This window comes from Nuphar pumila, chromosome 5 (assembly GCF_984573655.1).
Source record: "Nuphar pumila chromosome 5, dmNupPumi1.hap1.1, whole genome shotgun sequence".
Taxonomy (NCBI): Eukaryota; Viridiplantae; Streptophyta; class Magnoliopsida; order Nymphaeales; family Nymphaeaceae; genus Nuphar; species Nuphar pumila.
In genome coordinates, this window is record NC_143253.1 from 7,683,771 (window position 1) to 7,708,446 (window position 24,676).

The 24,676-nt window shown below is 40.3% G+C and overlaps 1 protein-coding gene across 1 annotated transcript; it reads left to right on the forward strand.

Moving 5' to 3' along the window:
* The first annotated feature begins 14,179 nt into the window (after window positions 1–14,179).
* Window positions 14,180–16,081, forward strand: LOC149836655 (putative membrane-associated kinase regulator 2). The gene is made up of 2 exons (XM_090007064.1): window positions 14,180–15,468; window positions 15,569–16,081. The coding sequence occupies exons 1-2, from the start codon at window positions 14,403–14,405 to the stop codon at window positions 15,595–15,597; spliced, it is 1,095 nt and encodes a 364-aa protein (XP_089863190.1). The 5' UTR covers window positions 14,180–14,402; the 3' UTR covers window positions 15,598–16,081.
* Window positions 16,082–24,676: the final 8,595 nt, after the last annotated feature.

A 24,676-nucleotide genomic window follows, 5' to 3' on the forward strand; every position in this document is an offset into this window, starting at 1 on the left:
GTAAGTGCAACTATTGGAATGGGTCAAATGAGATAACTGGATGGTTTGGTCACATTGCACCAATGTTGCTGGAATCAGTTTCTGAACCGAATAGTTTTCAAAGTTATTCAAAGAATCATCTAATTTAGAACCACATCGAATCATTCTGAATTGGCCTCTCTAAAGTTTAGATTTTTTAAGTAAAAAAAAAGTGGAAAAATTATGAAAATGCAGAAATAAAATAAATGAAGACTTATAGGGGGTCCAATCGGATTCTAAAATATGCATTTTATGCCTACATAATCATCCAACAAATAAATGTTATATTATCATAAAACCCAAAGAAGAAAAAGAAAATTGATTCAGCTGATTCTTAAGAAAACATGTGTAAGACTGATTCAATTTGATATTGACAACATTGCACTGCGTTGTCATAAGCATGTTGAGTAGTGAGGGTAAAAAAAATTCGTGCAGAAGCAATATAGGATTTAACAAAGGTACAATCAAATCACAACATAAGGGTTTACGTGGTTCGATCAACCCAACCTACATCCACGAGGCACAGAGAATAATCCACTATAATAAGAATAGAGAGTACAATGTAGAGAGTGCAACGTCCAATAACTTGCCCAAAGATAAAGAGAATAACAACAAAGGAATCACAGGAAGAGATGAATACAAGATTACCGCCCGGGTGCACAACTTGAGTCAAAACCCACACCACAACCAACACCTTTCTCTAAGGATCAATGCATGGTGATGAACCTTCTTCCCTCCTCTTCTTCTCTCCACTCTCTCTCTCTCTTACTTCTTCTCTCTCTGCACGATGTACACAGCCACTCTGCTCATAGTACTTTGCTCTTTTTTCACCAGCACATAACCTCTGCACCCCTATTTATAGATGACATAGAGTCTTCTAGATGTGAACCTTCTAGATGTGAGCCTTCTAGACTCATTCCAGAAACTAAAGGGGTTTCGAGCCTTCAACTTCCTGCATTAATGGGAAGTGAGTGGCTATTCCACTTCCCCACATCATTAATGGAGGGATAGGGTTGGCCCTTCAACTTCTCCTGCATTAATGGGAAGTAGTGGGTGAATATTCCACTTCCCCACACCATTAATGAGGGATAGGGCTGGACCCAACAAAGCAAGGGATGTCAGGTTTGAATCCCTTGTGGGATTATCCCCCAGCTTGCCTACCAAAAAAAAAATCAACTATTCTAATTGAGAAAATGCTGCAGTTCATGCACATATATACGATGTTTATTTGTTTTTAATTTTTTCTGTTTTTTTAATTGATGATTTTCAAGTTATCTAGTTTCTTTTTAAAATTATAGAATTTCTTTGAAATGCAAGTCGGCTACCATATAGAATCAGTGTTCCACCGCACTCTTTACTGCTCCTCTCCATTAGGTGGTCATTACTTTGTGCAGTTGAAGATGAAGTAGTTGCTCATGCCGGTCCATGTAAGACAAATTCTGTTGCTTCCTCCATAAACATGGAAGTGCTAAAAACTGTTGCTTCCAAATACTCTGCCATATAAATTGCATGGAGATTGATGGGCACTCGTATGCCCCCCATTTTCAAGCAAAATCTGCATATTTTAACTGAATGCATAATTTTGGTCCAAAAAGAATTTACATAACATGGCTCCAGTGTGCTGAGAACACCAGCTATGAACTTAATTGTTAGCTTTTGCCTTTTGTTTTTGTTGGTTTTGTTGCTATTATGAAAATAACAACAATAAGAAAAATAATAGTTATTGCACTGTTGTTATTTGTATTATATATTTCTTTAATTGCAGGAAGAACTAAAAATTTGGTACTTCTAGTCTTGTCTCCTTGTGACAAGCATTGTTCATTTATGTTATTATTCATATCAAAAACATGTTTGAAATTTATGTGAAAAATTATGGTTCTGTTTCCTTGAATTTTCATTTAGCATGACTATAGCTTACATAAGATAGCATTTCTTTTCTTTTGATGAGTTTGCGCTATGGTTGTCTCTTGGGTGCAGTGTGCTAAGGGAGTGAGATGGTTGATCCACAATATGGTCATTGTTACTTGTGTACGCAATATTTTGTATTCTGTATCTCATGTTCACATCAGATTTGTTCAGTCTTATGTATCTGTAAACTTTGTTTGTGCCATTTGTAGTTGTTTGTCGATGGACTGTCAAATGTGCATGCACTTTTGCGTTCATGGATTGATTTTTCCAGAATTATTGTTATGTTGAAAAATATGTGAGTGTCGTGTTGCAGAATAATTTGCCGATGTGATGAGAAGCGACCATTGGCAGAGTCCGGATCGGGCGCAATATGATTGCACAAAATTTGTGCATTAAGCACCTGATCACCCTCCATCAGGTCTTGGGCCCCACACCTGACAGGCCTGTCCCCGAGATGGAGGGTGATCAAGTACTTAATGCACAAATATTTGTGCAATCATATTGCACCTGATCTTTTCACCCATTGGCATGCATGGTGACGATGATCTTAGAAGAAGGCAAATAATGTATGGTAACATTTTCCTTTTTCTGTTCATTTCAATTGGTTGCAACTTGCAAGTTTGATGGTGGGAAACTGGGAATTACCTGTCGGAAACTAAGGGATGATCTGAAAAGGATGTAGCAGTGAACAGGAGAGATTTTGGCATCGTTACATATTTTTGGATTATTAAATTTCAAAGATAAATGTGTTCATGAATGCATGCAAGTCCGAAGCTCTGGCTGGTCATTTTTCTTTCACGATCATGTAATCTCTGCCATAGCTTTTTTTCCAATGTTGGGTTGTGGCTACGGGAACTCAAGCATTCCTCTTTTTACACAGCCTTCTGAAGCAATAATTTTGAAATGTACTATAACCTACTCGACCAAATCAGGTGCTGATCTGAAAACGGTTGCGTCCACATGCCACACACTGTATACGACCATGCGTATATGCAAGAATATATTTGCTACAATGTATAATTTCGTTGGGATTGTTGGTGTAAACTGGAATGTGAAAACCAAAACTGCATACGGGTAGCCATCATGGACAGAAATTGAGCATTGACGCGGGTGCACGGTGTTCTCCTTAGCCTATCGATGCCAAGTCGATGGTGAGCAGGACCCTGAACCCACTACAAGAAAAACCTTAATTAGCGACGAAATTTTGTGATGGATTATTTTCGTCACAAATTTGTGACAGATTAGCTAAAGAAAACTAATCGTCCCTAAAATTGGAATTAGCGACGGAATTAACAATGAAAAAATTTTGTCTCAAAATCCGTCACTAATTGGCGACGGATTAGCGACGAAAACATTCCGTCTCAAAATCTGTTGCAACTTCGTGATGGATGAGTGATGAAATTTTTCTGTCGCTATGTCGTAGCTAATTAGCGATAGATTTTGAGACGAAATGTTTCCGTCGTGAATCCGTCACTACTTTTCGATTTAAACAGGGGCACAAATTTTTTTTTTTTACTTTTGCACTTTTCCCTCTTTTACTGTACGTAGCCGCCCCTGAGTCTTCTCTTCTTCTCCTTTCTCTTCCTCGTCCGCCCCTCAAACCTGCATGTTACTGCGTCGGAACAGGTGCACGGTAAAGTGCACAACAAATGTCGTAGGGACGGCCGAGTGGTCGGCAATGACGCGCACAGTGTTGAAGCGCGCAGGGCTCACAGCATATTAAAGGGAATGACCACATGTGAAGCACACCCATTGAGCTGCGCTGCACGCGAGCGTCGACTACAGCAACAGAGGAAGGCCGCGCATTCAGAAGTGCAGTGGTGGGGGAATGTCAAATTCTTTGCATTTTTTGCTTTAGGGTTTTGAGGAAAAGCCTTGCCTCTCTCTTATTCTTTTTTCCCCTTCTCCCCGCTAGGGTTTTGATTTTTCAGATCGATGCGTCGATAAACGTGGTGAAGGAAGAAGCGCAGGGCCAGAGCTGCAGTGCTTGCCAGTCCGTCAACGAGCGATGGCTCCACGATGTTCGCCATCGTGGGATCTATCGTCGCCTATGCGCTACTTGCGTCCTTAGGCTTCACTCGAGCTTCTTCTGCCATATCTGTCTAGAGGTTTATGCTGACGGGTTCCCTCCGAAAAATAGCATCAAATGCCCCAATTGCCCTTCGTCCATGCATGCTGCTTGCATTGCTCCAGAATTCATCCCGAACTACGTTTGCCTCTGTTGCGCGAAGGGGTTCTCGTTCCTCCACCTGGTTTCTTTGACGAGCAAGAATGTGCCGAGGGAGGAGGAAGGGAAGTCCGATGTTATTGATCTCTTGGTTGCTAAGATCATTACGGTAGCTGCTCAGATTGTCGCCATCTTGATGACTCATGCGGCTTCGGCTGCCAGATGGAGGCAGATAGGAAGGTTAGGGATTCCGCCATTGCAAGGAAGAGGGCAAAGAAAGTTCTCCTTTTGGCTTCTCAGAGAGTGGAGAGCCAGAAGGTCCAAAACTCATTTAGGGTTGGTGATCACAAGAAAAATTTTGATGGGAAAATCGGTATCGTTAAGACAGAGGAGTTGGAGAAACCATCAAGGGGGACGCTAAACACAAGTTCAACAAAGAAGCGAATGGTTAACAGTGATGAGGATGATAAGTTGAAGTCTTTTACGAATTCTTTACTATCGCAACACCGAAATGTTCAAAATAAAGCTAATCCAGAAAAAAAGTAGCACTACAAGAAACCCGTGGATTAGCGACGGCCTAAATCTGTCGCTAATTCATTGCTAACAGCTTAGCGATGGATTAGCGTCAGATTAGAGACAAATAACTTCTATCATGATTTTTTTGACGCTAATTCGCGACGAAATATATTTGTCGCTCATTCCATCACTAAGTAGCGACAGAATATATCTGTCACCACTTTCGTCGCTAAGTTGCGACGAAATAATGAATGCCAACATTTGTCGCAAGGTCGTCGTTACCATACGACGACTTTGGTTTTGCGACAGATTTATAGTCATCGCTAATCCATCGATACATTCAGCAGTAATAGTAATTAGCAACGGATATATCTGTCGCTAATCCGTCATAAACAAAGAAAAAAACTAAAAAAAAATATTTAAAAATTAAATATCGAGAAAAAATTTCTCCTGATACAATTTATATTTCTTGTGAATAAAAAATAAAGTACACATCAAAATAGATATAAAATGAAACTAAAACAATTAATTGATCCACTATAAAATTTGCAAGTTCAAATTATTTACAATTCAACATTTAAATTTTTGAAACAAAAAGAAGGTAGAACAAATTCAATACATTAATCTACTCATCGCCAAGATTTTGTAAGTCCTCTTGTTTATTGTATTAATCTATCCATTCAGTTCTACTACGCTGATTATCGCTAGCAACCTATATAAGAAAAGAAAGGTCAATATTGATAAACAAAATATATTGAAATAAATTATACTCTATATGTGATTCTATCATCCTTATATGTGTTCTAAGGCAGTAAAATATATATATGTGATTCTATCATGCTCATATGTGTTCTAAGGCAGTAAAAAAACTGTATATGTGATTCTATCATGCTCATATGTGTTCTTAAGGCAGTAAAAAAAACTTATATGTGATTCAATCATGCTCATATGTGCTCTAAGGCAATCAAAAAAATGTATATGTCATTCTACCATGCTTATATGTGTTCTAAGGCAGCAAAAAAACTTTATATGTGATTCAATCATGCTCATATGTGTTCTAAGGCAGTAAAAAAATTATATATGTGATTTTATCATGCTCATATGTGTTCTTAAGGCAGTAAAAAAAACTTATATGTGATTCAATCATGCTCATATGTGCTCCAAGGCAGTAAAAAAAACTGTATATGTGATTATATCATGTTCATATGTGCTCTAAGTCAGTCAAAAAACTTTATATGTGATTTTATCATGCTCATATGTGTTCTAAGGCAGACAAAAAACTATATATGTGATTATATCATACTCATATTTGCTCTAAGGCAGTCAAAAAAACTCTATATGTGATTCTACCATACTCATATGTGTTCTAAGGCAGTAAAAAAACTTTATATATGATTCTATCATGCTCATATGTGTTTTAAGGCATGCACTATCATGCGCATATGTGTTGTAAGGCAGTCAAAAAAACTGTATATGTAATTTTATCATGCTCATATGTGCTCTAAGGCAGTCAAAAAACTTTATATGTGATTCTATCATGCTCATATGTGTTCTAAGGCAGACAAAAAACTATATATGTGATTATATCATGCTCATATGTGTTCTAAGGCAGAAAAAAAAAACTCCATATGTGATTCTACCATGCTCATATGTGCTCTAAGGCAGTCAAAAAATTATATATGTGATTCTATCACGCTCATATGTGTTCTAAGTTAGGCAAAAAACTATATATGTGATTATATTATGCTCATATATGTTCTAAGGCAGTCAAAAAAACTTTATATGTGATTCTATCATGCTCATATATGCTCTAAGGCACTCAAAAAACTTTATATGTGATTCTATCATGCTCATATGTGTTTTAAGGCAGGTAAAAAACTGTATATGTGATTATATCATGCTCATATATGTTCTAAGGCAGTCAAAAAATTGTATATGTGATTCTATCATGCTCATATGTGCTCTAAGGCAGTCAAAAAACTGTATATGTGATTCTATCATGCTCATATTGTTTTAAGGCAAGCAAAAAACTGTATATGTGATTATATCATGCTCATATGTGCTCTAATATAGTAAAAAAAACTCTATATGTGATTCTACCATGCTCATATATGCTCTAAGGCAGTCAAAAAATTGTATATGTGATTCAATTATGCTCATATGTGCTCTAAGGCAGGCAAAAAACTGTATATGTGATTATATAATGCTCATATGTGTTCTAAGGCAGTAAAAAAAACTTTATATGTGATTCAATCATGCTCATATGTGCTCTAAGGCAGTCAAAAAACTTTATATGTGATTCTATCATGCTCATATGTGTTCTAAGGCAGATAAAAAATTGTACATGTGATTAGGGGTGGCAATCGGGTCGGGTTGGCGGGTCGGGTTGGCGGGTTGGCATGTCAGCATACCTCAACCCGAACCCGACCCGTTTATTAAACGGGTCGGCTGTGGCAAACACGAACCCGACCCGTTTAATAAACGGGTAACCCGACACGACCCGCCAACCCATTTAATAAATGGGTTGGGTCGGGTAAACGGGTTTTCAGGTTCGCGGGTCAGGTTGGCGGGTCGGGTTGACGGATCGGGTTGACAGGTTGACGGGTCGGGTTGGCGGTCGGGTTGGCGGGTTGACGAGTTGGGCAGACGGGTTGGCGGGTTGACGGGTTGGCGGGTCGGTTGGCGGGTTGACCCACCCGCCTAACTCGTTTATTAAACGGGTCAGCCGGGTTGGCGGGTTGGCATACCCCCAACCCGAACCCGACTTGTTTAATAAACGGGTTACACGGGTCGACCCGTTTATTAAACGGGTTGGCATAAGCCCAACCCGAACCCGCCTAAGAGGCGGGATGGCGGGTCGGGTTGGCGGGTCGTGTTAGAAATTGCCACCCCTACATGCGATTATATTATGCTCATATGTATTCTAAGACAGTAAAAAAAATTGTATATGTGATTCTATCATTCTCATATATGCTCTAAGGCAGTAAAAAAACTTTATATGTGATTCTATCATACACATATGTGTTCTAAAGTAGGCAAAAAACTGTATATGTGATTATATCATGCTCATATGTGTTGTAAGGCAGTCAAAAAAACTATATATGTGATTCTATCATGCCCATATGTACTCTAAGGCAGGCAAAAAAATGTATATGTGATTCTACCATGCTCATATGTATTTTAAGGCAGTTAAAAAACTTTATATGCGATTCAATAATGCTCATATGTATTATAAAGGCAGTAAAAAACTATTTTTGTGATTCTATCATACTCACATGTGCTCTAAGGCAGTAAAAAAACTTTATATGTGATTCTATATTGCTCATATGTGCTCTAAGGCAGTAAAAAAACTGTATATGTGATTTTATCATGCTCATATGTGCTCTAAGGCAGTCAAAAAGTTGTATTTGTGATTCTACCATGCTCATGTGTTCTACGGCAAGCAAAAAACTGCATATATGATTTTATCATACACATATGTGCTCTAAGGCAGTCAAAAAATTGTATATGTGATTCTACCATGCTCATATGTACTCTAAGGCAGTCAAAAAATTGTATATGTGATTCTACTATGCTCATATGTGTTCTAAGGTAGTAAAAAAAACTGTATATGCGATTCTATCGTGCTCATATGTGTTTAAAGGCAGTAAAAAAACTATATATGTGATTTTATCATGCTCATATGTGTTCTAAGGCAGTAAAAAAACTGTATATGTGATTCTATCGTGCTCATATGTGTTCAAAGGCAGTAAAAATATTATACTGAAATATTATATAAAAGGTTAGTATTGATAAACAAAATATACTGAAATAAATTATATCCAATGCACCTAAGTTAAGGCAATCAAAGTTATATGAAATCTAACGACATGCAATATATCACATGAACCTTTCATATCTGAGAGGCACCTGCAATCGAAGTTCCCCTGTTTTGCAAAAAACTGTTGAACTCATCTCGAAGAACGTCGGTAATTGTTTCATGAAAGTAGTCACACATTGTGTCCTTAACAATCTGGCGTACATCATCATCGAAAAAAATAGAATGCTTGGAGTTGATGTTGCTGAAAAAGTAGGGGGGCGACCCCCCCTGCCGGAAATAAAAAATGAGGCAGAGGAGCGACCCCCTACCGGAAAAAAAATGAGGCAGGGGGTCGGGCCCCCTCTGCCGAAAAAAAAAAACGGCCCCTGCCGGAAAAGTAATGGGGTGACCCCCCTGCCGGAAATAAAAAATGACGCAGGGGGGCGACCTCGTGCCAAAAAAAATGAGGCAGGGAGTTGCCCACCTGCCCGAAAAAAAAGAGGCAGAGGGGCGACCCTCTGTCGAAAAAAAAAGAGGCAGTGGGTTGCCCACCCCTTGCCGAAATAAAGAAACAGGGGGCGACCCCCCCCCCCTTATCGAAAATAAAAAATGAGGCAAGGGGGCGACCTCCTGCCGAAAAAAAAACGAGACAGGGGGTCGCCGCCCCCCCCCTGCCGAAAAAAAAATGAGGCAGGAGGGGCACCCCTCCTACTGAAAAAAAATGAGGCAGGAGGGGCGACCCCCTGCCGAAAAAAAAAATGAGGCAGAGGGTCGCCCCCCTGCCCGAAAAAAAAAAAACAGGGGGCCAACCCTCTGCCGGAAAAGCAGGGGGGCGACCCCCCTGCCCGAATAAAAAAATGAGGCACGAGGGGCGTCCCCTTGCCGGAAAAAAAAGAGGCAGTGCGTCCCCCCCCCCTGCCGGATTCTCCGAGCAAAAATAAAAAAACACAAACAAAGAGGGTTTTACCTCAGAAGTCGCGATGACGGTGGTGACGGTCGACGGAAACCGGGAGAGGGGCCCAAATCCAAGGTAGCCGGAGAGAGGGATGGGGCGGTTGACGGAGAGCGGGAGGGGTGCGGTCACCGATAGCCGGAGAGAGGGATGGGGCGGTCGACAGAGAGCAGGAGGGGGGCGGTCGTCGGTAGCCGGAGAGAGGGAGGTGTTGGTTGCAAGAGAAAGGACAAAATCCGGCATGATGCAGGAGAGAGAAAGAGAGAGAGCGGCGCGGGTGAGAGTAAAAAAAAAATCGATTTTGTGCCCTAGGGGGGTTTTACATCGACATTTAGCGACGGATGGGCGACAAAAATATTTTGTCGCTACTCCGTAGCTAAGTAGCATTGACATTTAGCGACAGAATATTTTTGTCGCCCACTCTGTCACTAAGTAGCGACGAGAAAACTTCTGTCACTACATCCGTCGCTAATGGCGACTGGTTTTACGACAAAAACTTCTGTCGTTAATTCATCGCGACTTAGCGACGGAGTGAGCGACGAAAATATTTTCGTCGCTATTTTCGTAAAAATTTCGCAAGTTAGCGACGACTGGTCTTCTCTCGCTAATTCGTCGTAACTTTGCAACAAAAAAAATCCGTCGCTAACTAACGTTTTTCTTGTAGTGTAGGTCGAAACCAGCTGAGGATCCGGTTGCTTCAGCTAAGACTCTTCAGTGTCATCTGGTTGATGCGTTGAATAAGGATAAGCAACATGGTGTGAATGTTTCCAAATCTGAAGAAGGTAATGATCTGTTTATTGAGTTACTGTTTGGCGACAAACTCGAATTCTTTTACTGTTATTCTTTATATTGCTTCTCTGATTTAGAAACGATAGTACCAGTGACAAAATCTTTGCTAGTCTATGTGTAACATGATAGATTGCTCTGGAGACTAGCAAAAAGGCTGTGATGCAAGGCAGCATGGATCTCATACTGGCACCTTTTTTTCCTCTATTTTGATGTTTTCCCCTCTTAGTTAGTTATCTGAAATAAGAGGCTGAACTATTAATGCCTTTTGTCAACTTGATTTGATTGTGCGACACTTGGATCTTCTTTCTCCACTAATTCAATTTTTGTTGTAACAAACCAATCTTTTTGGAGGAACACCATGTAATGTTTCTCTTTGAAAACCAATATTTAACTATAGGCAGGCAATGACTTAGAAAAATAAGTACCAATGACTAACTGGCCATTACTTTGATGAGTAGCTTAGTCACTTACTGATGATTCCATGTCAAAGCCAATTGCACAACCACTTTTTATAGCTTTTCTTGGCTGTTGACTTGTATCTTTGTTCTACATGTCCTAATGACAAGTGAATATTTTATTTATTTTGTGCAGTTTTTTCTGAACATTGTTCATCTTTCTCTTCAACTTCACAATTTGGAGATTACTCGTTTATAAGGCTTTCGCCAGCTCCTGGATGAGAACCTTGAATTACTGACAATGTTTGCTTAAATTACTTGGATGTCAAGATCTGTAGTTGACAAATCCCAGAAATTTGTGTAATATTTTGTCCAGTTATTTCTCTTAGGCATCAACTGTTATGTCCATCTTTATGAGCTTTTTGGACTGAATCTTAATGGTGCAATGACTATAACCAAGGAATCGCAGGTGGTGGCATATATCCAAGGATGATATAGTTGCTCAGATGACAAATTTAGACAAGAAAAAGCTATCTAGTTGTGGCCATGTCATGATTCCAAGCCCTGCATGGGCTTTGGGGAACATTATGAGCTTAGTAACAGAGTATGATTTTGAATTTACTGATTCTGGAAGGTTTCTTGAATCTCTAGATTACAAGTTGTACCTTCATTCTGTCTGCTGCATTTCAGAGATCTTGTTGCCTTATCTAGAGATGATTAGAGATATAAAGAAGGATAATGAGTATGACATGAGATTTGATGAAATTTTCATAGAAGCAGATCAATCTAGTGATTTGAGAAAGGAAGAATCTTTTGAATATTTAAGTATTTCATTGGTAACTCTAATCAAGCCTGCTCAAACAAATTTTTTATTTTATTTTTTTTAAATTTTGTGACAGATTAGCGACATATAATATCCGTCGCTAATAGTTAGTTTTACGACGGAATGTAATTCGTTGCTAAGTCATCGCTAAAATGGCGACGGATTAGCGATGGATTACATTCCGTCATAAAACCAAATTCATGCTTGTTTAGCGGCGGATTAGAGACAGATTACATCCATCGCTAACCCGTCGCTAATTAGCGACAGATCAATTCTGTTGGTATTTAGCGACCAAGATTATGCGACGGACGTTATCCATCGCTAAACAATTCAGCGATGGATTTACGATGGATTAGCGTCGGATAGCGTTCGTCGCTAATCTGCAGAATTCTTGTAGTGACCCAAATAAGAGAAAGAGAGCACTTTGGTTGTCTTCATCAAGCAACCATGCCTCAATTTATAGTGGGAGGTAAGTGGGCAGTTAAATACATGGCATTCATGTATACAAACCTTTTACATTCACGTAACCCCCTTCCCACTAACTCCCCACTAATGCCTTCATTAGTGCCTTGTGTCAAATCGAGTCACTTAGGGTTGGACCCGATCTGAAATGTCCAACATTCTCCCTCTTGACTCATTGATACGAAAAGGCACAAAATTGAGGTTCTTTACTGCTATATTGATCCAATTTTCATGTGGGTTCATGGGTTTTGACCAAAAGATGAATTATACTAGAGAGTCTTAACTTTCAAATGAGATAAAAATTAATTAAATCGATTTGACATTGGAGTAAAGAGTTACGACAAAAACAAGATCTGACTAAAATTTTGTTTTTAGGTAGGCCCTATTTTGAGTAAATTTTTTATCATAAAAACTATAGAATTTGGTTTTGAACTTAAAAGATGAATTAAAATATAGAATGTTAGCTTTCTAATGCATTAAATTGTGTCTCAATTTATCACTCGGATAGAGAGTTATGAACAAAATAATCTAGCATGTTACAATTAATTTAAAATACGACTAGATTTGAAATGTAGAGATCCAAAATTCTTATATCCAATTTATAGGAAGCCCCATGGCCTTGAATTGTTATCTTCCTAAAACGCCTTAGAAGATACCTAAAGCTTATCTCATTGTCTGAGAGATAAGTCTAAAAAACCTTAGCCTCCAAGTAAGATAAGTTCAACTAATGAGAATTAACCTTATAAACATCGACCAATAAAATCAAATTCAGGCTATTATATAGCAGTTGGATCTAAACCTTTGGATATCAAATCAATAAAATTAAGATCCATACTAGTATCAAAATCTATAAATAATGATATATCACATTGCGAGCCTAACTCAACTTAACCATCCTTACTCTGTCGAACCTATTTGCCAAATCTAAATCTAGATCACCTATCCTAGGATCCATTCTATCAAATCTGAATCTCTCTAAGCCTGTGCCCTACAGAGGTATTGTTGAATTCATGGCTTATCAAAATCAATATCTTAAGAAGGCTACCTAAGCTCATGGTGATTTCATGACTTTTCTCTTATTTTTATTTTTATTCATTTTATTTAATTTATTTAGAGTGTGTTTGTCTTTAATTTCATGTATTTATCTATGTGTCATGTTTTTTTCTCACCATTTTTTTTAGGATTCAAGTACAAGGTACAAGCCATGACCCGCTTGTCAAAGATTTTGAGTCACTGGTGCGGCAGATCCCTACTCAGTGGAGGAGTAAAAGCTCGTAACTTGAAAAGAGAACCCCCACATCTCTCTTTGTTTTCAAAATCGGAATTTGTTTTTAATCCAAATCCATTTTCTAATATTTTACCTATTTTTTTCCTTTTAAAATTTTGTGGATCCATGTCAATGTGTCTAATTTAGTCATCTTGAATCTCACTACCTTCAAGGTTTTCAGAATGGTGAGACACCATTGTCCATGTGACCTCACGTGCCATTATTGTGCACAAATGTCCTCTTAGCTAGAGAAACTGCTGTTCCAAGACATGGTGACGAGTGGCTGTAGTCTATGGGGGATTGAAAAAAAGTAAAAAACACTATTTAACGTTTTACCTGTTGGGATAAATATCAATATCCACCTATCTTATTCCTCTTTATTCTTGTCATTTTTGAGAGACCCAACCATTTAAGCAATTCACATGCATGCACACTTATATTCACACTTCCATGATGTGCCTGCAGGTGTGCAGTACTGCACTGTAGCCTGTGGCATCTGCCTCAATTAAAACACAGGAAAAAGCTCAACCCAGGTGCAGTCAAATTCATTAATCCCTTTTAACCACCACCCACCACAATGCTATCATGTCAAAAGCCAAACACACAAGCTACGTAGCAATAGAAACTGGTCAAGGGATATACAAATCATTTAGCAATACCATCATGCTAGAGTCCACATGAACATGCAGGATAAAACAAGCATACAAGGACTTCCCTTTGTCCTTTCTTCTGCAGGGTAGGTTTACAGGACACATAATTGTCTTTGGTCGGGTCGGACCTACCAGTTTGAACTCAATTACTGATATTTACTTAAACCAAGCCCTGATCGGACTAGAACCTTAAGAATGGGGTCAACTGTTGTATATCTTTTTGAATCCTTTAATGGGATCAGGTTTTGTAAAGATTCAAATGGCAGGGTTTGGTTCATTTACCAACCTTGTTTACCATAACCAAATACAAATCCAGGATCCTTTACTTTGTTAGTGGAATCTTCTCTTTTCTTTCACTTGGTTTACAGGAGAAGACTTCCGTTTCACATGACTCCCTGCAGAAACGTATGGGACCGCCTTAAAAATATGAAGTCAAGCACAATAAACTAAGCGAGAGAGAGATGGTGGTGGTGCCATGCCTTCTCCTCCTGTCAAAAGCTCACACAGTCAGCCCTGAAACAAAAGGGAGCCCTCCTTCATTGCTCCTCTCCCACCGCATTTACCACCACCATTAACACCACCGCCACCGTCACTATCTTCATCACTTTCTCGTCTCTATCTATTTCGTATCTCTTTCTCATCTGGATTTCCAGACTATGGAAGTATTAAGCATGCTGAGATACTGGCGAGGCGGCGGCGGTGGCGGGAGTGGTGCAAAAAGCGGTGCCGGCGGAGGCGGAACCACCACCATATCCACCACCGCTGCCCCTTCGCCGAGCTACGATGAGGGGCCGTTTTTCGACCTGGAGTTCTCCGTCCCGGAGGAAGAGGAGGAGCGGGAGGAAGAAGAAAGGGAGTCGTCGACGGAGATCAAGTCGTTCGATTTCACCGTATCGGAGCACGACCAGACAGACTCGAACCACTCTCCGACGACCGGAGATGATGACGACGAGGGCGAGCTCTTCTTCAAGGGCCGGCTCGTCTCTCTTGATCCGGCCGGAGCGGCCGTGATCTTCAACGACGACGAGCCGCACGATAAGCCGCCGCAGTTCCCCGTCTCCCTGCTCAAGCCTGCCACCAGATTCAGGGTGTTCCTCCACGGCCTGAAGAAGAACGCTGCCTCTGCCGCCGCCACCGGCGCGGCTTCCCTCGTCGGAGAATCCGCGGAGGACGCCAAGGCGAAACACCATCAGAGCCGGTTCTTCACCGTCAAGTTCAAGGTGGGGGAGGTCCCCCTGGTGTCGCTCTTCACGAGGGACAGCTCCCGGAACTCGAACAAGGCGAAAGAATCGCCGGACGCGAAGGAGTCGCCGGACGCGAAGGAGTCGCCGGAGACCGGCGAGGCGGCGCCGGACCACCTGACGGAGAAGGAGGCGAGGCGGGCCAAGGTCGTGGTCCAGCGCTACCTGAGGGCGATCAAGCCGCTGTACGAGCGCGTCTCAAAGAAGCAGGGCGAGAGGGTGAGCTTCTCCGGCCAACTGAGCCTCGCCCCGCCGGCGAAGGACGCCGAACCTCCGGATACAGCCTCTGCTCCGGCGAGGCAGGCGGGTTTTCCAGCCGGACTCAGAATCGTCCACAAGCATCTCGGGAAGCGCCGCTCGTCGTCGTCGGCGCCGACGGTGTTCGTGGGGTCGCAGAGACGGGACGACTCGCTACTGCAGCAGCAAGACGGTATCCAAAGCGCAATCGCTCACTGCAAGCGGTCGCTCAACGCCATTAACGGTTAGGATTTTTCTTTTTTCCTTTGCGATACGTCTCGTTTTGGTGCTGTTTCTCAACTGATTTTTTTTTCTTTTTTCTTTTATGGTTGAAAATCTTGCAGAGGAAGCTTCGCCTTCCCCCATCTCTTGAGCTCTCGGAATGCAGGAACTATCCGTCTTACTCTGTAAAAAATGATAGATAGTAAAAGAAACGGTGAAATGTAGCACGGATCGGTCTACCGACTCGGTAGATCTCATTTTCTTTGTTTTTTTTTTCCCCAATTTTTGTAAAGAAATTAGGGTTAGGATATATTAAGATATTTTTACTGGGTTAGTTAGGTTTTCCAATTTCCCTCCTCTTTCGTACGTCCAATTTCTCGTTTTTTTACTGGTAGAAACCTGGTAAAACGTCGAATCGGTACGGTCGGCTCTGACAAGAATCGTTTGCTTGATTCCGAGGGAAACGAGAACCATCCGCTGAAAACGATAGATCGTTTGGGAAAATATTCACGGGGTCTATTTCTCAAACATACGTGTGAGAGTGTGTGTGTGTGAACGGAAATAACTGTAACCGATGTTGGAGATCTGTCTGTTTCTTTCATTTTTCGAACCTCTTTTTGTTTGTAGTGAAGTTTTGATTGATGTGATCTCTCTCTCTCTCTCTCTCTCTCTCTGTGGCAGCGGGTACCATCACTTATAGATTAGTCGGGTTTTGGGTTGGTAATCGGATCTAGTAAGCTTGATTGTATCTGAGTCACCTGCTATCAGTGAATCCGGTGTCCCAGCAAAACGGATCTGATGACATCAAAACATACAATCAGTAAAGGACCCGCATTTCATGGATGCCCCGATTAGAAAATGTGAATTTGTTATGCAAATTGTTACTCGTAGTTTGGAGGCTGAATGCGTGAGTCCATTGCATTTTGATTTATAGTCTCTAACTTATATATATATATATATATATATATATATATATATATATATAGAGAGAGAGAGAGAGAGAGAGAGAGAGAGAAACTATCGCCATGACCGGAGACTTAGCTGCACTGGTTATGTGTCTGCCGTCCTTGCAATCATTGCCCTCGCAGTGTAAAACTCCGTGAGCTTACCCCTTGCCCCCCATGGAGTGGGGAGGCTTGTGCAAGGGGGCGGTGACCAATGGATTTTTTTCATGCAACATATTTTGGATTTAATACATGTTTTTCGTTTTGGGTGACAAATTGATTTGAATAAGGTTTTGATCCATCAATAAACCCTTCTAGATCATGAGAGATGAGAAGAGGAGTAAATTGAGACTCCCAATTTTATGTAGTCAACTTAGTCGAGAGAGAGCAAGTACTGCAATGAACTCGAAGACAGTAAAACATGGAACAATAAAAAAGAGCAACTTATCTCAGAGGTTGACGACTCCATCTATAATGGCTATGTGTGGTGAGAGCAACAAAACTTATCGATCGGGTTGCCCAATGCGCAAAATTGATACCATAAATGAATAAACATTGTGTACAAAAGAAGAGTTAAGAGGTTGGTATGTACAAAAGAAGAGTTAAGAGGTTGGTTCTTGCGTAAAGAAGAAGAGAAAACATTCACACACATTGGAACAATCTTGAACACATACGTACAACAAAACAAGTTAATTTTAACGTGGTTCAGTATGAATGACCTATGTGCAAGATCTTCTTGTATATGACACAATCCGATATGAGACAAAGTCCTTTATTTATAGAGTTTATGTTCTTGAGAAGGATTTTGATAAACAAGTTCACAAGATGAGTCACTCTTTACCAACTTGATTTTAGTAGGAGTCTTGGGATGTGAAAACTTGTGCTTTTGCGAGGTCTCTTGGATGTCCCACGGTGAGAGGAGTCCTTGCTTAGTTGGAATGTTGAACTCTATTGAATCTGAATCGGATATAGACACTCTCTGGATTCAGGTCATGTGTCTTGACAAAATCTATCTAATGTTAAATACAACTAATTTAATGTTATATATATATATATATATATATATATATATATATATATATATATATATATATATAATGACCGGGTGCTCCCAGAATACACTACGGTTATGATCTACCATCATTATTTAGTGGAAAACAAGTTTTGGACTATGTGATTACGACATACATGAAAGTTTCTATGATCTTCAAAAATCAATAGCTCAATTTCATGACTTTATTTTTATGTCAAAAACATGATCTACAATTCACCTTTTAATAACGACCTATAAATGTTGTTATTATTGGTCAATAAAGGTCATTTCTTTATGATGACTTATTGACAAAATTTTTTACTGTTATAGGCCAATAGCAGCGAGAAATAAAACAATAACAATGAGAAAAAATGACACTATTGAAACTCTTGCAATGATTCAAAACATGATTCCTATCAAATAAACTATGTTAAGGACATCTAAAAGGTCTGACTGAGAAGATACAACCTACAACTATGATTTCTAATAGGTGGGAGGAGGTGGTTTCATATATATATATATATATATATATATATATATATATATATATATATAAAAGTACCGTTAAGCTTGATGCGCTTAAGCTCTACCGGTTGGACTTGTTTACCAGTACTAGTATATGCCCTAGGGCTTAGGGCCCACCATCCCTATAACTAGCTGGCCCCACTCTCCCTCCCCTGAGGAACCAAATTTTCAAAGGTTTACCGAGTTGGTCAATACAAAATTTACAAACCCCAGGCGTCAAAAAGCAGAGCATCTTTCCTTGATTTGCCTCCCTCCCAACCTTTGACCGTTGAGCTCAACACCCCCCCCCCCCCCCCCCCCCCGCTTAATCTTGGTGGCGTGCTTAGGGACACATGCCTTTAGTCTGTTAGCTGCTCCTCTTCGCTACTTCCCCAAACATCTTTTTTCTTAGGGTCGAGCTCTTTTGCCGGATAAAGAGGACCATCCATGGCCCACAAGTCCTCTTGATCCTCATCCCTCGATCTCGGAAACTGACCGCCCAGATTAGCATTGGGCCCACTTCGGACGGCGGCCACCAGCTTTTGCTTGGACTTTAGCCGGCGGGTCGTAATTGAGGTCCGTAGGGCGGTATCCATCCCTTTCAACGAGAAGAAAGAGTAGGGCTTGACTAAGCAACCACGCACTTTTAGCCAGAACAGGCATCAGGACTCCCACCATTGTAGCAAAATCGCGTTTTCTCAGGAAAATCTCATAACGCTTAAAATTTTCGTTTTTCTTGAGAGAATGCGGGAAAATATTGTTATGTATAAAATATAATATATATGAAAACTGGTTTTCTATTTCATTAACATGGGTCAAAATTATATTCAGATATTTTCAACACATTTTTTTCGTTTGAATGCTGCGCTGTTTTCAGCCATATTTTCAAAATGTTGATATTTTTCTTCATGTTTTATATATTCTTAAGACTTTTACATCTTATAGCAAAGCGAAACTTCCAAAGACCTTGGAAACTCGCATAGGAAGCGCGAAACCATATGCTTCTTAATTTCACCCTTTTAAAACCTAACAGAAGGGTTGCTTTTCCGAGAGGGTGGTGTATGTTCGCCCCCGATGATTCACTGAATCCCACGTCTGTGTTCGGGGGTCTGAATGAGCACCACGTATACAAGCACATGGGGCTCGTATTCCCGTGTATGTTGACATCACTTAGCATTGGAGTTTGGTGTGGTTGCAAAGACTTAAGTACCCTTTCTTGTTATTCTTCTCATAAAGCGATGGTTTGAGAAAATGACAAAAATGTCTTTCATTCAAAAAAGAAAAAACAAACAGTTCAAAAAAAGGACAAACATGTCCTCCATCCAGAAAGTCAAGGATGATGTTGACTCTTCAAAGTCTACCCAGCGAAATGAACCTTAATCGTTTCGCCGATGGTAATCCGGCGAAACGATGGTGAGCCGACGATCCGATGGTGAGCCGGCAATCAGATGGTCATTCGATGAAACAAACCTGAGCCATAAAAAATGTCCGTTTGAACTTTTCATCATCATCTTCTTCTTCTTTCTTCTCCGTAAAACACTGTAAAACCCCCTCTCTCTCTAGAGAAGAAATCAAGGGAGGTAAAGAGTTCCTTCTGGAGAAGGCCATGAACATCAACCCTCTCACTCTCTCTTCCTTTTCTCTCTACTTCTGTGCACATCCAACAGACGATCCTACATTGCTCCATCAAACACCGACTGACCTGCACACTGATTGTATCATCGTTCAACTTGATGAGTTGTGGAGCCTGATTCATAGTTTTTGCCCTTACAGGAAGGGGTTTAGGGGCTCCTCCCAGCGTGGGTAACATCGTTCAACTTGATGTGTTGTGGAGCCTGATTTAGAGTTTTTGCCCTTACAGGAGGGGGGTCCAGGGGCTCCCTCCCCCCGGCGCGGATCCCAACGAAATGCTATAGCGATTTGTAATGTCTTCCGCAAATCGCTATAGCGATTTGTAGTATCTTCTGCAAATCGCTATAGCGATTTGTAGTATCTTCTGCAAATCGCTATAGCGATTTGTAGTGTTATTCAGTAAGCAAAGCGTTGTAAATCGTTACCCGAATTAGGACCAACTTGTCAGGGCTATATCTCCCTAACCGGAGGTCATATTCCAAATCCGTAAAAAGTGGTATCTTCGTTATTGAGTCTACTTTATTTCTGTAAATTTTCAGTGATTTCTATTATCATTTCATTCCTCATTTTAACTAAAAACCAGACACTTATTATTTTGTGTTATTTGAGTTGCACAACACCATTCTCGCTTGACATCCACAACACCATTCTCGCTTGACATCCACATCTTGATTCTGGCATGCTCCTTGTTGGATTTTCCATTGATTTTTTTCAACGTTGCTTGGAACAAAAATATGTCTTTCTCACCACGATACCCTGTGTATTTTTTGACCACGACACCCGGGACCTGTGCGGGGGGGGGGAGCCTCCGGACCCCCCTCTTGTAAGGGCAAAAACTCTAAATCAGGCTCCACAACGAATCAAGTTGAACGATACTACCCACGCTGGGAGGAGCCCCCAAACCCTCCTCCTATAAGAGCAAAAATTTTAAATCAAGCTCCACAACGAATCAAGTTGAACGATGCTATCCACGCTGGGAGGAGCCCCCAAACCCTCCTCCTATAAGGGCAAAAACTCTGAATCAGACTCCACAACTAATCAAGTTGAATGATGCTACCCACGCTGAGAGGAGCCCTCAGACCCCCTTTCTGTAAGGGTAAAAACTCCGAATCAGACTCCACAACTCTTCAAGTTGAATGATGCTACCCACGTTGGGAGGGGCCCCTAGACCCCTTTCCTGTAAGGGTAAAAACTCTGAATCAGGATCTACAACTCATTTAGTTGAATGATGCTACCCACGCTGGGAGGAGCCCCCAAACCCTCCTCCTGTAAGGGTAAAAACTCTGAATCAGGCTCCACAACAGTCAATGTGCTTGTCAGTCGGTGTTTGATGGAGCAATGTAGGATCTTCTGCTAGATGTGCATAGAATCAGAAAGAGAAGGAAGAGAGAGCGAGTGAGAGGGTTGGTGTTAATGGCCTCCTCGATGGGAGATTTCTTTCTCGAATAATCCTGCAGTGCAGAGACTGGGTCTTAAATAATCATCTTCGGGGCACTTAAGTCTTTACAACCACTCCTTTTCAAGAATCGTCATTTTTTTTTGCACCAATGGAGGAGAGGGTACTTAAGTCTTTGCAATCGCATCAAACTCCAATGCTAATTAATGCTGACAAACATGGGGATATGAGACGCACATGCTTACATACGTGGTGCTCTTTGGGACCCCTGAACATGAGATGTAGTTAACTCCCTTGTTCGGGGGGAACATATAACCTGCTTCGTGCTTTTCCCCTTATACCAACTGGAATTTTTGTTGATACTTCACATGTACTTTTCACTTTTAAAGAATTGTTTTTCATCAAAAAATAATTAATTTATATTATAAAAACATATATATTAAAGACATTTTGAGGTGAGACTTAATGATATTTTTTAAGTAAAAAACACTTGTTCTATTTTTGTTTATGTTGCTTTGTGCATGTTTCTCTTCGTACTCGGTTCCTCCTGTGCTTCATAAATGCTTCACAATTCACATATTAAGGCTCGCTTTTCGCTTCACGCATCATGCGTCGCTTCTTATTCTTTTTGTCTTTTTAGATATATAGTTCAACGAGAAAACTCCGATGACAGACTGCACATTAGCTGGCCTCAAGTTGGTAATTAAAGCCCTTGAAGCAAGCGACGCCACCTGTGGGTTTCAAATTTGTTAAGTCCTGTCAATCAATTTGGTCACATTGACAAGTCGCCACTACCAGATGAACCGAGCCCTTGTAGGCACCATGCACCTTATTATTCTAGTAACTATCAACTCAAAATTGACACACTGAATCGGTTATTTTTTAATAAATATAAAAAATACCAAAAAATAATGTTTAAATTATTTTAATGGTTTTAATAACATGTATCACATTACGATCGACACATAATAATTTTTTATTATTTTTGTGCCGATACAGAACGATTCACTTGAGTAGCAGTATGGCTGATACAGCTGAATTGGTAGCCAAACGATTCAGGGCCAATACCGATACAGACAACATTGTGGCTAATTAACAACTAAGGGTATCAACGGGTCGGTTTATCTAGACCCGACCCGAGCCAAACCCTATAGGGTCGGGTATGGTGATAAATAAGAGGACCCAATTAAGACCTGGGTCCGGACCCAAAGGTCTGATTAATACATGGACATGGGTATAGATTGTGAAATTTTATACCAGACCCAGGCCCGGCCATAATTTTTCAATGTAAAAATGATAAAAAAAATATTGTTTCACCAGCTCTGGTTCATGTAGTCTTTATCGGGTACGGTTATGGTTTCTCTTATGGTGAGTCCGATTAGACTTGGGTCCAAACCCAATACCATACCCAAAAATCTGGCCCAAGACTGGTTCCACCTAGGTCCGAACCAAACCCGATGACAACCCTACTAACAACACCTTAGAATGGCCTTTTTCTCATTTCTCATGGTGTTTGGGTTCAGTACCAATCTCCCCTTCATTGTGTGGGACTCATAATGAGCCCTGCCAGTCATGCTCCCATGACATGGCTTGCATGTGATACAGGTGCATTATATTACGTTGAATGTGCATCAGTGCATGTCCTATCATGAGTCAGACACTTCGAGGTTGCTCCAGATCCATGCATGATGCAACTTGATCAAACAAGGGTACGTACCTCTAGCTAGGACAAGGAAAATGACATTGGAGAATTTTCATTCCTTGCTTCCCTTTTATTTGTTTTTCAGGCCACATTTGAAAGTGAGAACAAATATATATCATACTAAAAGAACAATTTATTTCTCACATGAAATTTTTTCATTCGTTTGTGTGACATGTAAAAGTCTAATTGAGAGAGAGAGAGAGCTTGAAAAGTTTTTTCATCTCTAGAGATGAAGTTTTTCATTTGGAAAACTTATATTTTTAGGAAAAATTTTCATGTCAAAATTAAGGTTTGACTTCAATCCATGTAATTAGAAAAGAAACTAAAAGAGAGAGCGAGAGCTTGAAAACTTTTTCCATGTGAGAAATACTTTTAGAAAAAAAAAATCATCTCAAAAAAATTTCTTCGTTTTTGTAAAATTAGAAAAACCTTTACCTTTTTTTTTCACTCACATTTTTGTTTCATTTTCCCTCCAAACCAGACAACGCCAGCCCTTTAACCTAACATCCTATCTGCAGGCTGGGCACATAGTAGACCAAACTTAGGGCCAAATATACTGGTGAATGCAGCCCACTTGAACCCACTAGTCATGGTTCAGACACATAATGACATATATCGATGATACATTGGAAGATATATACCTCAAAATAACATGATATTTTTCTTGCAGTTTTAAACATGCAAACTATCATGACATTTTCATTACTGTATTACCCTTTATACTGTTGTATCGGCTATTTAAGGAGAAAAACGGCATTTTTATTTCTTCTTACAAATATAATTTAGTTTTAAATTTATCTGTTTTGTTGATATTTTGCCAATAAAGTACAATAATTGAACACTTCAATTTATCATGACAATTTGGCTGCCCTTGTTAAAACTCTTGTCAGTAAGGTTAGCCCCAAGTAGGTGTGTCAACAGACCTGGCCCCGATTTTTTGGTATGGTATCAAGTCCGGACTGAGTTTAATCGGACCCACCATAAGAGAAAACAGACCCAGATCCGTTAAGAACTATATGAACCAATCTCGGATCATACCCCGTAAAACAAGATATTTTATCATTTTTACATTGAAATTTTGTTGGTCTTAATTGGAACTGAGGTCGGGCCCAGGTCTAGTTTAAAATTTCACCAACTATATACCCAGGTCCATGTATTAATCGGACCTTCAGATCCAGATTCTGGTCTTCTTATTTATCACCATACCCAGACCCTATAGTGTTTGGTTTGGATGAGTCCGGGTAAACATGACACGTTGACACCCCTAGCCCCATGGGGTTTGGTGGAGTGGGAGAGGTCCTTGGCTGGTAAGTAAGCCGGCGATCAGGGTTCCAACCCGAATCTTAATAGGGTCTTCTTATTATCACCATACCTGGACCCTATAGGGTTTGGTATGGGTCGGGTCAGGGTAAACCCGACTCACTGACACCCCCCAGTCGTAGCTACCTAACCAAATCCACATCATTCATGACTTTTATTGAATCATAGCCACACTCATTTTTCCCTAGGCAGTCCTTGATTGATATGGACCATCAACTTTTTTTATCCAATGGTCAATATTCTACTAGAAATTGCATGGCTCAGACTCGCCCGCCTTTTACTTGATATTCCATATGTTAGTTACCAACCTCTTGTAAATCCAAATCCAGTCCTAATTATCAAAAGGACCTTGGATTAGTCTTCCTCGTTCCTCAAACAAAATGTTTTCAAACATTTAAAGATTTGCAAAGGTTTCTATTTTACTCTTCACTGATCAAAACATGATGGCGACAGCGGAGTAGGGCTGGTAAATGAGTCAAACTAACCGAACGGACCATTTTCAGGCTCAGGCTCGTTTACCAGTGGATTTGAGCTCGAATTTGTCTTTAGCAGAGCCGAGCCAAGCCAAACACGAGCTGGCTTGTGTAAAAACACTTCAAGTTATATATATGTTATATATATAATACATAAATATATATATTTTATCCATGCGAGCTCTTCCGAGCCAAGCCGAGCCGACTCATTTAAGCTAATTAACAA

What these genes read in the sequence shown, in the direction of transcription:
- LOC149836655 (XM_090007064.1), top strand. Translation starts at nt 14,403, where the DNA reads ATGGAAGTATTAAGCATGCTGAGATACTGGCGAGGCGGCGGCGGTGGC. An exon ending in GTCGCTCAACGCCATTAACG is followed by an intron (nt 15,469 to 15,568) that starts GTTAGGATTTTT and finishes AAAATCTTGCAG; the next exon opens with AGGAAGCTTCGCCTTCCCCC.